A 12,578-nucleotide genomic window follows, 5' to 3' on the forward strand; every position below is an offset into this window, starting at 1 on the left:
ATCCTTAGAATAACACGACAGCAAAAACATTGACTTAAAACTTTTGTAATGTTTTTTTACTTTCCGTTGCGCGGTAGATCAAAATTTCATTTCATAATTGCTAAAGATAAAACGGGAAAGCATTATACGAGCAAGCAGGAAAAAGAGCGTGCGTTCTCGTGCGATTCCGTGAGTCATTGCCACGAATTCGTTCAGTTAGCAAATCGACGCGGCGCAAAACTAACAAACCGATCCAAGTATATCGCCAAATCGATCTCTTTAAGCCCATGCGAAATTGAACGTTACTACTTGAACAAAAAGTTTCATTTTACTTTACCTGTAGATACCAAGTTTCGACTTGACTCGACTCAATAATGGCGGCAATGTGCATGGCAACATTTTTCTTCGTGATTTGAAGTCGATTCGTGTACCTTTTGTGCCTCAATATGTCAAACGAAAGTGACGCAGCAACAAATCGGAAAGGGTGCGCTTAGAGCGGGTGAACGTATCTTAAGTCGATTTACGGAACACTCAAGTCGATTTAGTCGACTTCAGACCTAAATCGGTTTGAACCGATTTGTGAAGTCGAATCGTAACATCGCTACTTGAGCAGTGCCGTCGGTTCGACTGTTAGTATTTATATGGCAACATTTTACGAACGTCAATAAAAAAAGTTTGTGTATCAGCCATTTCAATTTTGTCTCGCACGTAGTACGTGCGTTAGTTGTTTTGGTGAGTGAAATTAATCGTAACTTTTCTTACTAATCCATTGAGTTTGTGCAATTTACGACTTCTTATACAATATCTTTATTATAAGAAACCTATTAACAGTGATATTTTGTTTGTATGCAGTACAATCACCAGGCTCACGTTTAATCGTCTTATAACCTTTTCAGTCCTTAAATTTCTTCGAAGTCCCTACACACTTCAAGATGGGTAGGGAGGACAAAGCTACCTGGAAGTCCAACTATTTCGTGAAGATTGTCGTAAGTATATTATTATCGTACATGAGGCAAAAGTTATTATGCTATGCGAGCTGGTATTTAATGCTACATATTGTTTGCAGCAACTCTTGGACGAGTACCCAAAATGTTTCATAGTGGGTGCCGACAATGTGGGCTCAAAGCAGATGCAGCAAATCCGTATGTCCCTGCGTGGACATAGCATCGTGCTGATGGGCAAGAACACCATGATGCGCAAGGCCATCCGCGGACACCTGGAGAACAACCCGGCGCTGGAGAAGCTGCTGCCGCACATCAAGGGCAACGTGGGCTTCGTGTTCACCCGCGGGGACCTCGTCGAGGTAACTCACCTGCATCTGACATTCTCATTTGTGTTAAAGCCGTGAATTTTACACTACTGTAATTATATTTTTTTGTTTGTAAAAGGTGCGTGAGAAGCTGTTGGAGAACAAAGTGCGTGCCCTGGCTCGTCCTGGTGCTATCGCTCCGCTTTCCGTTATTGTCCCAGCACACAACACTGGTCTTGGGCCCGAAAAGACATCTTTCTTCCAGGCCCTTTCCATTCCTACCAAGATTTCGAAGGGTGAGAATATATTAATTGTTTATGAGTGTTGGTTAATGTCTGTCCTAATACCTGAGAGATTAATATTTACTCTCTGGCTTCGCTTTCAGACTACAGTAAATTTTTCAAATTTATCCTAGTGTGATTATTGTATTTAAAAATTGCACTGGCATTTTGAAGATACATACCTAATTTATACAACAAAGTAATGTTGCATCACAATGGTGTAAGTAGTAAGTAGCACATGTTCTACTTTCCATCACTATGATTATTTTGATAATCAATGTTAGTGTGTTACTGATGTGTATATGAATGTTACAGGTACTATTGAAATCATCAATGATGTGCATATTCTGAAGCCTGGTGACAAGGTGGGCGCGTCCGAAGCCACACTGCTCAACATGCTGAACATCTCTCCATTCTCATATGGTCTTGTAGTGAAACAGGTAACTTTTTATGTAGAATCACCCAAAGCATTGAGTCCAGTTTGTATCTTAATGACAGTCTGGAATTTGTCTTTGGTAAAGCATTTTGCATTTGACTCTGTTGACTAATCCATTTCTGTAAAAGATTTTCCAAGTCATATGCACACAATTATTGCATATCCACATGTAATTAGAGTGAATATGTTCATTAAAATTTTCTTTCTTTTGATTTCTCTGACATGAGTGTGTTCAGATGCAGTCTGCTTAATAGAAATCTCATTTCAGGTGTATGATTCGGGTACCATTTTCACACCAGCCATTCTTGACATCAAGCCAGAGGACCTCCGTGCCAGATTCCTGGAGGGTGTTGCTAATGTAGCCTCTCTGTCTCTATCCATTGGCTACCCAACTATCGCCTCTGCACCACACTCCATTGCCAACGGATTCAAGAACCTGCTGGCTATTGCTGCTGTCACTGAAGTCGACTTCAAAGAGGCTACAACTATCAAGGAATTCATCAAGGTGAGCCTAGATTTGCTTCTTTTAAGTAGGAGACTACATATATCCTTTATCTTCTAAGCAAACTACTTTGTTGTAGATCAAGTTTAGCATTGATTTTCAAAGTTATTCATTTGTCTGTTCTAATACCAAGGAATTGTTAAACTTAACTCTTTGGCTTCGCTTTCAGACTACATGATTTCCTTCAAATTTATCCTAGTGTGATGAAATCTTAATAGACATTGCACTGGCATTTTGCAGGAACAAATTTTTCTATTACAATGGCAAAAACCATGACCCTTTCTCAATCTTTATAGATGTTTTACCTTTCTAATTAATACTGTAACAGTGTTTATATACAAATAAACCTACTATAGTTGACCATAGGTCTGTAGAAAGTGACCAACTTTTTATTTTTGTCAGTGACTTGCACCCTAACTCAGTAGCTATGGTCGTTTTCTGCATAACTATGGTCAGTTAGACCAAGAAAAGTCTGCAACGATTTTGATACTGTGTGCATATGCAGTGTCGTCAGTGTTATGTTAAACATCAAACTTCTATGAAATATATGACATAAAAGTCTCAAGCTAAATAAGAATTGTTATAAGGCTTCTGTTAAGTAGTGACACTTAACTGAAGCCTTAAAATAATTCTAATTTGGCTCGCTAATATCAGTTGTTATTGCATTCTTATTGAATAAATAATAAATGCTTTGAATGTTTCAGGATCCCTCTAAGTTCGTAGCAGCAGCAGCTGCCGTCGCTCCGGCCGCTGCGGCCGCGGGCGCTGCGCCCAAGGCCGAGGAGAAGAAGGTCGAAGAGGAGGAGCCCGAGAGCGACGACGACATGGGCTTCGGCCTCTTCGACTAGTCCGCTTAGGGCTCTTGTGCTCATTTGCACACTTGTAGAAAGTCAACGCCGCCGGGTTAGGCACCCAAATGGCGGCTGACACATCTCTCATTTGTGTAAATAAAGCCACTATGGAAAACTCTGTTTTTATTTTCTTGCTTCCCCTAACAAATTCTTACAAATAACAACTTTCTATTTATTTATTTAATCGTATGTCAAACATTGTAAAAATATAAGGAATTAAATGTGTAATGACCACACTAACACCATTCAGCCGACAACTTGCTATAATGCATACATATAGGACTTCCAACATTTTAAAATTTTTGCCCAGTATAGTTTTATAGTATGAATGTAGTGCGTAGCTAGGCGTCGGCGAATGGGCCCTTCGCCCTCGGCATTAGCACTTGGGGGGGCTCTCGCAAAGCAAACCTCTTTATTACGAGTACCTAAACACAAAAAGTCTCGCTGATGTGGTTTTTGCCCACTGCTATAGTTCGTTTTTTAGCATTAGAAAGAACTTTTTGAAAGCAGAAGAATATAAATAATCGTATTACATTCATAATTGTTACATATTTGCCGAAACTTATTTTTAAAATGTGTTTTTCAATTAAAAGACATGAAGATAGTAAATTACCTTATTACTAGTGATGTACCGACTATTGATTTGGCCGACTAATCGGCGCTCGAATGGCCGATTAGTCGGCCAGATCATTAGTTTCGTATAAGTTCAGATGAAAAACAATAGTTTTGCTCCTTTGGCTGCGCTATTCATCATAATTTAGCTTGGCTAAAAGGTGTTCTCTACAGGTTCAAAGACCTATCACAAGAATCCTCGTTCAATTTCTGTCTTTAGTTCTTTTATTTTGCAATCCTGAGCAGACCGTCAGTACACTGTACAGCTTGTAGGAGGTATTTCCAAGGCTCTATTCCCCGTACGTAGTCGCCAGTTAAGAACCTATCCCCTGTGGTCAGCGTCTTTACGAGCAACGTGCCCGTAACATTAATAGCTCTTCATGGCTCCACCATAAAAAAAACTGAATAATAATTTAAAAAAAAACACTATAGAACTTGCACATGAAATTAAACGAGGATCAGTTGAGATCAACCTGTAGAGGAAAACACCAGCCCACCAACATACGATAACGATCAAACAGTCAATTATATGAACAAAAGTTTTCGTATGTACCCTGAATATGTATTTTAGTAAAATAAACATAAAACATATGGTAAATATTGACTGTCGATTTTTTTTTTTCTGTTTTTCCTTCACTAATAAAGTGCCGACTAATCGGCCATTTTTGCCGACTAGTCGCCGACTACAAATGTGGCCGGATAGTCGGCTTTCCCGACTAGTCTGCGACTAGTCGGTACATCCCTACTTATTACTAATGCTAAAAAAACGAACTATAGATTGGTTCACGCTACGCCACTGAAGTAGGGTTAATAAATTAAATGTGGCTTTCTATCAGGGAAGGGCCTTAATGTTTCATCTGCAATAAGGGATCAGAATTTCGTTGAAATATCAGATGGAAACTTCCTTATTGCACTTGAAGCATAACCAGGCGGTCTAGGATAAGTTACGTTTTCGCGCGCAACTTCAAGACTCAGCTTTCTGACCGTCGAGTTAGGTATATCCGGTAAAGGGTTGTATTCCACCTGTACAACATAAGTGCGTCTCACTCTCTTGGATACACATGGATCAATACACTTTCGACAAAGAAACTGGATAGGTGGAATACCACCCTAAGACCGGTCTGTTTTTCGGTGAGTTGGAAGGATGTCACAAAAAAATATAAAACTTATTTCTGACTAACTTTCACCTCCGAAAGTTTATTGCAAAAGGAAAAATAAACAATCTTATCATTAATAAAGTTGGTCAAGCAGATCTTGTCGGCGGCAAATTTGAAAATTGTAGGCGCGAAGGGATATCGTCTCATAGAAAATTTGAATTTCGCGCCTTTTTCTTACAAGATTTGCTTGACCATCTATAGTTTAGGATTAAAAAAAGGTAAGCCAACAAAACTAAATTTTTGAACAAGCGAGAACCTTTATTTTTTTGGAAAATGAATTACTATTAGATAGGTGCATGTAACTACTAATTTAGCAAAGTACAAAAAACACATTTTTTTTTAGCTAAACCAAGGGGATTCTAAACTTGGAAATTGGGAAAATGATATCTTATAAATAACAAACTAGAACGAGTGAAGAATACCTATTAGAACACCTGCCGTAAAAGTATAAAACTTTGCCCTTAAACATAACTTTGTCCACCGCGTCACAGTTCAGTAAACGCAAAATGTTGATGAACTAAATGACAATCGAATGTCAGTCTTACTCATCGAAAATAGAACACATGTTTGAAGTGCCGTTTTTGGGAAATAAACCTTTAGCCTGGTAAAGGGTAGTTACAGATAGTATCTGTAACTACTTTTACGTTATTTCGCTACTATACTTTAACTACATAATTAGACGAGTGATGATGATACCCATTATCACATACATAAAAACAATTTTAAGTAGTATCTATATCAATCATCAGTTTAAATGATCCATTACAGTCAACACATCGCAAAATATTAGCTGACCCACCTCGGAGCGTGGGTAATGTGGGGTCAGCTAGAAATGCCATACTTTCTATGAAACTGTCACTCCTGTTAGTTTGTATCTCTCCCATGTCCTTCACTAGCACTATACTATACCAACACAATATTGCATTAGCATTGCCATCATTTACAATGGGAACACTGACCACACCTGACACCATTGTATTAGTAAATGTCGCTAAAATCACAGGAGCTGACAGTACAGTAAAATCCATAGTTGTCAAGTCAAGACAATAGTTCTGTGATACTTGGAACTTGTTGACATGCATTGCAATTTTATAATTACTAACATTTTCGTCATAAACTCTGTTCTGCCTGTCCAGCCAGGGACTGTCCACCAGCTGCCCCATCAGCTGCACTGTGGCCGGTATGAACAGACCTGCACGGTGCAGATTGTTTTCTTTAAGGTGATAAGCTAATTCTTGTCGGTTTAAATCTATGTCACCACATAGTTCAAAAACATTGCAAAATATTGCATGATACTTCTCTTTGGCAAAAGAAACAATAGTCAATTCACCTTCCAGTAAGAATTTTACTTTAGATTGTGGTATCTTGTTAGCCTTGAATACTTTCTTGAAAAACTTCTTATCACTTAGAGATTTTGCACAACAGACCAAGGATCTTGCACCACGCTGCAACATTAACAAGCCAAACAGAGGAAAGGGGCACAAGTCTGCAACATCAATCTGTGAAATATCTATTAACTGCCCAAAATAAACACAGGCCATAGCGATACAATCTTTTATTTTCTTAGTGTACTCTATATCATTCAAAAATCTGAGTGTTTCTGGTGAAACTCTTGTAACATGATCCAGGTTATCAGACAGTAAAGTCATTTTACCTTCATTTATTAAGAACTGGGTTTCAAGGATTTCATTTTGTTCAATATGATGAGAAACAAAATCCAAAAAGACTGCTTGTTGCCAAGCATTTGCTCTGTTCTCTGATTTTGGATTTGTAGTAATGATAATGTTCTTAGTCAAGTGCAAGTTAAACCAGCCAATGATGATGTTGATTTCACCAGTCTGTGTGGCCGTCAGAGGCACCGACACAGGCTCTCGCTGCTGGAGCACTTGCTGTATGTCATCAGGATTATTAAAATCTATTTTTAACAGTGAATGTGCTTCTGTCATATATTTAACATCTTTATACATAGACATATCTGTACAATCATAAGTATCACCAAATGTCAACGTATGTACAGCCATTTTTGGGATTTTCAGCAAACTTTTAGCTGATTGCCTCAATTGGTATTTCATGTAGAGATGGTCACACTTGGCACCCATTACAAAGAATTCTGCACTGTGAGGAATTACTTTTCCTGAATCAGCTATCAGATTATTCCAGGCATGAGATAAAGATTGTAACACATGTTCACCGAGCAATCCAGAGTCAAACACCTCTGTTACTAACAAAGACCTCCTCCCTCCAATTTCGCTGGAATCCATATCTGTAGACATTTTATTGATTATTACCACTTCCTGGGCTTGGTTTTCTTCCATAATAACTTGAGCAAGATTTGCCATAACATGGGATCCTTCACAGGCAGTTATGGCTAAAGGAATGCACTCATTGGCGTAGAGGGCTAGCAGCCCGGATCCAGTACCAATATCAAGCACACTGTCCTGAGCGGGTATAACTGTCTCTTGGATGGCTGCATGATATGCCTCATTCCGAATTTTATCATTAAGCATTCTGAAGTGCCATCTTTCAACCATTAGGTTTTTAACAGAATTTAGGTTTCTTTCAGCATCAACAAATCCAGAATCAATCTTTAAAGCATTCTGAAAATGACACCATGCCACAGTGTAATATTCGAATTTGTACAGGAATTTTCCAATGTCATTTAGGAGATAAATATTTTCAGGAAAAATATTCATGGCAATGCCAAAGTTTGCAAATACTTCGTCAAGTTTACCAAGACTGGCTAATGTCTCATTTACCCTGTTCAGTACAATCCGAAATTCTGACTCGAACATGGTTTTGATACTAGGATATCTATTAAATGCCAGAACGTACAGTTCGAACGCCTTATCATAACGACCATGAGATGAGAGTTGCCTGGACATGGTAATGTAGGATCTTGCTATGTCTCCCATGTTTGGATTAGCGATTTTCTTTCCACTTAATCCAACAAGAATGGTAAAACACAGTTGAATTACAGTCAAGTCATATCGTCAGTCAATGACTAATTCTCACACGAGTAAATAGCAAATATAAATATAATTGCAGAATTATTATAAATTACTGTAGTGTAAATAAACGATCAAATGTCAAATTGAATTGAGGTTATGGTAAATATTTTAATAATTAAGACCTATCCAGACTAGTCAATTTTTAGCAAATCTGATTAAATTGCCCGATCGAATCAGGACGTTCGGACGCAAACGCCAATTTGGCTCGCCGAATTCAACCGCAATAATGTATGTATTGTGTTCCTGGGTCCCACTCAGTAACCATTTTGGCCCACCTTTCTGGGTGCATGCGGCAGACATGTCCAGCCCAGTCCCACTTTAAGCTTAGCGGTCTTGACGCCTACATCTACAACTCTAGTTCTGGAGCGTAGTTCCGTGTTTCTGACCCGATCAGTTCTGCGAACAACAATAACATAAATATACTACGCTCCATCGCACGCTGGCAAACCTTGAGTTTCGATTTTAGAGCCTCAGTTACGACGAGGTTATGACCAAGTTTGTGCACCGTAGGTTATGGCTTCTCTACACGATGGGTAACGCCGGCCACTCCAAGGGACGCATTTATGCGTTAGAGGGAGCAAGTGATATTGCTATCTCATTCTACCGCATGGCTGCGTCCCTTGGAGTGGCTGGCGTTGGCCCATCGTGTAGAAGAGCCATTAGAATGGGCAGGAAGCACATGTCATAGATATAATAATATACGCACCCTAGTGAGTATTATATTCTTTGACTTGGACGCATTCTACCCCAAATGGTGGGAAAATGCCGATGAGTGATGACAGGGTCGAGTGGAGAAAACGAGGGGAGGCCTTTGCCCAGCAGTGGGACACCAAAATAGGCTAGGGAAAAAAAAAATGTATGTATGTATATCTTATGTATATGTATAAACTCTTTATTGTACAAAACACAAATTTATGGTACAGGATAGGCAGTACAAAGGCGAACTTATCCCTTTAAGGGATTTCTTCCAGTTAACCTTTATAATTACCGATAAAATGAGGTGCGGACGCAAGCATACCAATTTGTGACGCCAGTATTTTCGTTCTGGGGCATTTTTTTCAATTTAGAGGGGGACGCCAATTTCATTTGATGAAATTGCGGTATACCGCTGTAAATTGATAAAAGAGCTTCATTGTCTTCAAATTGCTGGCGGCGAATGGGTTAACGATGTTCCGTGAGTCTACAGCCCCCTCCAGACTCGTGCGCGAATCGCGACGCGAAGCCGCGAACGCGAGTGTGGTGTCGATTTTCGCAGACAGCGAAATCGACTCCACACTCGCGTTCGCAGCTTCGCCCGCGATTCACGCGCATAGTCTGGAGGGGGCTTACCGCGAATAGGGTTACCAGATGACAGGAATTTTCCTGACATGTCAGGAATTTTAGCCTTCTAAAATTCCTAAGAGTACAAATCATAAAATAAATTAAACGCGGCTATCGGCTCAATCGGATGGCCATTGCTAAAGGCTAGACCCGCTAGGTGCCGACAGCGCCACGCGCAGCTTATGGCTAGCCACCAAAATTGGTGGGGAACCAGTGTTAAGCCAAGCGCGCACCACGATTTTTTGTCGCGCGATAATTTAGTCGCAGAAATGTAACGTATGGGTTTATATGGCGGTGCGCGCATATGCGACAAAAAAATCGCAGCGATTTTAAAATTGTGATTTGTTACATTTTTCCGTGACAGCGCGCGACGCGATTGTCGCAAAGTGAATTGCAGCATACGAAGCTGTATGGCCCCGCGCGCACTGCGATAATAAAATCGCAGCCGGGACCTCAGTCGGCATTTCGCTCTCCAAGCGTCAACATATCGGAACCTGCTTCTCCAATGGAGTTACAAGATGAGACGCTAGATGTTGACCGTTTAATTATAGAAATAGAAGGAGATCACCTTTGTGGTATAAATACTCAGTCATACAGCGATTGCATATTGTTTCACGACAAGCGACTGGTACGACATCCATGTCGAGAATGAACAAATCGTCGACTTTTTCATCGCAGTGAATTTTCTGCGATAAATTACAGCGCGATTCTAAAATCGTGTCGCAAAAATTAAAATCGTGGTGCGCGCTTGGCGTTATACGCATGCCTCCGTGAGGGACAAATCATACGCAATGCGACACTGATTGGTCGGATTAATTTGTTGCCCACCATAATCCATACTAAATTAACGGTGGGGAACAAATCAAATGTGAGGCTGTGACAAGGACAAACAATAATACACCATGAATGAGAATTTGTAAATATTGATATGGCATAGTCTAGCCATAAGATGTATAAAAGTTCGAAATTGCATAAGGATGGTATTTCATCTGTTCAATATCTTGGTCCAATGTCATTGCATCTCTATCTCTCATTAAGCAAAATGTGAGACAAAATACAGATTGGACAAAGACATTGGACAGGTGGAATGCCACCCTAAAATACATTTTGTTAACTTACAGTTAGTAAATAACAGTCACCCAAGGCCCACATTTTATCAAGGAATTTTCTAAGCATTGATGTGCCATTTTGAAATAATGTTGCCTTTTTGTGGTTTCTATTGCAAATCCTAATTGTCCATATTTATTACAGCCTGCTGTCCACACAGTATTGTCTTCTAATATAATTGCAGAATGTAGATTACCACATGATATGTATTTTACATTAGTCTCACATATATCACCATTTTTATCAAATATGTCCACTAATGTGGGCTGACTGTAGCTATTGAGGCCACTTTGGTGGACTTTTATTTGGTCATTGTCAACTTGCTCTGTCTCTTTTATTCCTAACTGTCCAGTTTCATTCCATCCCCAAGCGTATAGGTCTCCTGATTCACTTAATGCTAGAGAGTGCCAACCTCCAGCACTTATCTTACTTATGTTAATACCACTGAGAGCTTCTACATCTTTGGGATAGTCAATATTGTTAAGATCACCATGGCCCAGCTGTAGCCTCCTGAAAAAAAAAATTGCATTTAAAAACAGGGTCCAACAAATAATAATAATTATGCTGTACAGTCGACAAAGAGAAATTTACAGCCAAAGTAACAAAAAAATGTTTACACGACCTAAATGCTATGACAATAAAGTCGTGTAAATAATTTTTTGTAACGTTAGTCGTAAAGATCTCTTTGACGTCGACTGTACAAAGATAGAAACCAGTGGCGGCAGTGAAGTTGGTTAACTTTGCTTTAAATTATTGGTAAAACTGTCACTTAAAACTAATAAGTGTTTGCTTATTTTTTTCGTAAAACCTACGAGTATATTCCTATGATCATGTCACAAGGACGTATAGTTCCAAAAAAGTTACTAAATAAAAAATGTGTCCCAAGCATTTCCCTCTATAATATATCTTTTAGTTGCCTGATCTAAAAGTAGTCAATATGATGGGTGCTGCTGATGCTAAGAAAGGGGCGGCTACAAGGCTTGGGGCCTAGGGCGGCATAGACTGCAAATCCGCCACTGATAGAAACTATAATAATTTTAGGAACAGGCCACTTCTCATACATTTAAATTAAAATATATTGGTGCATATAGCTTTGTAGACATACCAGAAAATATGCAACACACATGTTTATTTATTGTAGTATTTTAGATCACGCTACATTCAGACAAACTATAGCTGGTCAAGCAGATCTTGTCAGTAGAAAAAGGCGGCAAATTTGTAAAATGTAGGCACGAAGGGATATCGTCTCATATAAAATTTGAATTTCGCGCCTTTTTTTACTGACACGATTTGCTTGACCAGCTATAGTTTGTCTGAATGTAGCATGATCTAAAATACTAAATATACTAATCACCTTCCATTTCCCCATGAATACACTTTGCCTTTATCAGTAAGCAGAAGATAGTGCTCATATCCACATTGAACATCACAAACTTTGCCTAAGCAGTTGGAGACATCTAAGGGTCCAGGCAGTAGTCCGCTATAAACAGTTCCTTTTGCTGTTAAACAAATTAAATTAAAGTTTGAAGTACAAACTTTAACAATAGCATCATCTTCTTTCAACCGTTTAACTGTACTTGGAATTTCTGTCTTCATATTTATTTTCTTGACATTCTCTGTATTTTCCAGACTGATTACCCACATTGTATGCAACTCTATATCAAATAGAAATAAACTGTAGTCATTTCCACATAACAATAATTTGTTACATACAAGTTTTGTTGGTAAAGGCAGCTTAATGAACTTTTTGTTTTTTCCATTAAATGATCCGGATAAGTAAAATTTATTTTTATCTTGAAACAGATTGTATGACCAGCAGATGTGAATTAATTTGATTTCTCCTATATCAATATCATCATCATGGTTTTGTAGGCATACGTGTTGAAATACATCTAACACAGGAATCGCACCAAACCACTGGCCATGTAAATTTGCCCCACTTACAACGTACATAGTTATTTTATTTGCAGCTTAAAATAAAGTAAACAATAACAAAAGCGGTAGGTAGCGATATTCACAAGGTATTCACTGGTAATTCACTGTTCACTGGGAATGAGAATGTCATTTTGACAGCTG

General features: G+C 38.9%; 3 protein-coding genes across 3 annotated transcripts; 1 reads left to right on the forward strand and 2 right to left on the reverse strand.

The window, feature by feature from the left end:
• The first annotated feature begins 622 nt into the window (after window positions 1-622).
• LOC134679461 (large ribosomal subunit protein uL10) lies at window positions 623-3,413 on the forward strand. Its single transcript, XM_063538382.1, has 7 exons — window positions 623-711; window positions 876-965; window positions 1,046-1,282; window positions 1,368-1,524; window positions 1,825-1,949; window positions 2,214-2,450; window positions 3,152-3,413. The coding sequence occupies exons 2-7, from the start codon at window positions 912-914 to the stop codon at window positions 3,293-3,295; spliced, it is 954 nt and encodes a 317-aa protein (XP_063394452.1). The 5' UTR covers window positions 623-711; window positions 876-911; the 3' UTR covers window positions 3,296-3,413.
• Window positions 3,414-5,311: 1,898 nt separating this feature from the next.
• Window positions 5,312-8,170, reverse strand: LOC134679453 (protein arginine N-methyltransferase 9-like). Its single transcript, XM_063538366.1, has one exon. The coding sequence runs from the start codon at window positions 7,977-7,979 to the stop codon at window positions 5,790-5,792; it is 2,190 nt and encodes a 729-aa protein (XP_063394436.1). The 5' UTR covers window positions 7,980-8,170; the 3' UTR covers window positions 5,312-5,789.
• Window positions 8,171-10,478: 2,308 nt separating this feature from the next.
• Window positions 10,479-12,470, reverse strand: LOC134678211 (RCC1 domain-containing protein 1-like). Its single transcript, XM_063536680.1, has 2 exons — window positions 11,857-12,470; window positions 10,479-11,012 (listed from the first exon to the last, which is right to left on the reverse strand). Exons 1-2 carry the CDS (start codon window positions 12,453-12,455, stop codon window positions 10,517-10,519), a joined length of 1,095 nt encoding a protein of 364 aa, XP_063392750.1. The 5' UTR covers window positions 12,456-12,470; the 3' UTR covers window positions 10,479-10,516.
• Window positions 12,471-12,578: the final 108 nt, after the last annotated feature.

The sequence above is a fragment of the Cydia fagiglandana genome, chromosome Z (assembly GCF_963556715.1).
Source record: "Cydia fagiglandana chromosome Z, ilCydFagi1.1, whole genome shotgun sequence".
NCBI lineage: Eukaryota > Metazoa > Arthropoda > Insecta > Lepidoptera > Tortricidae > Cydia > Cydia fagiglandana.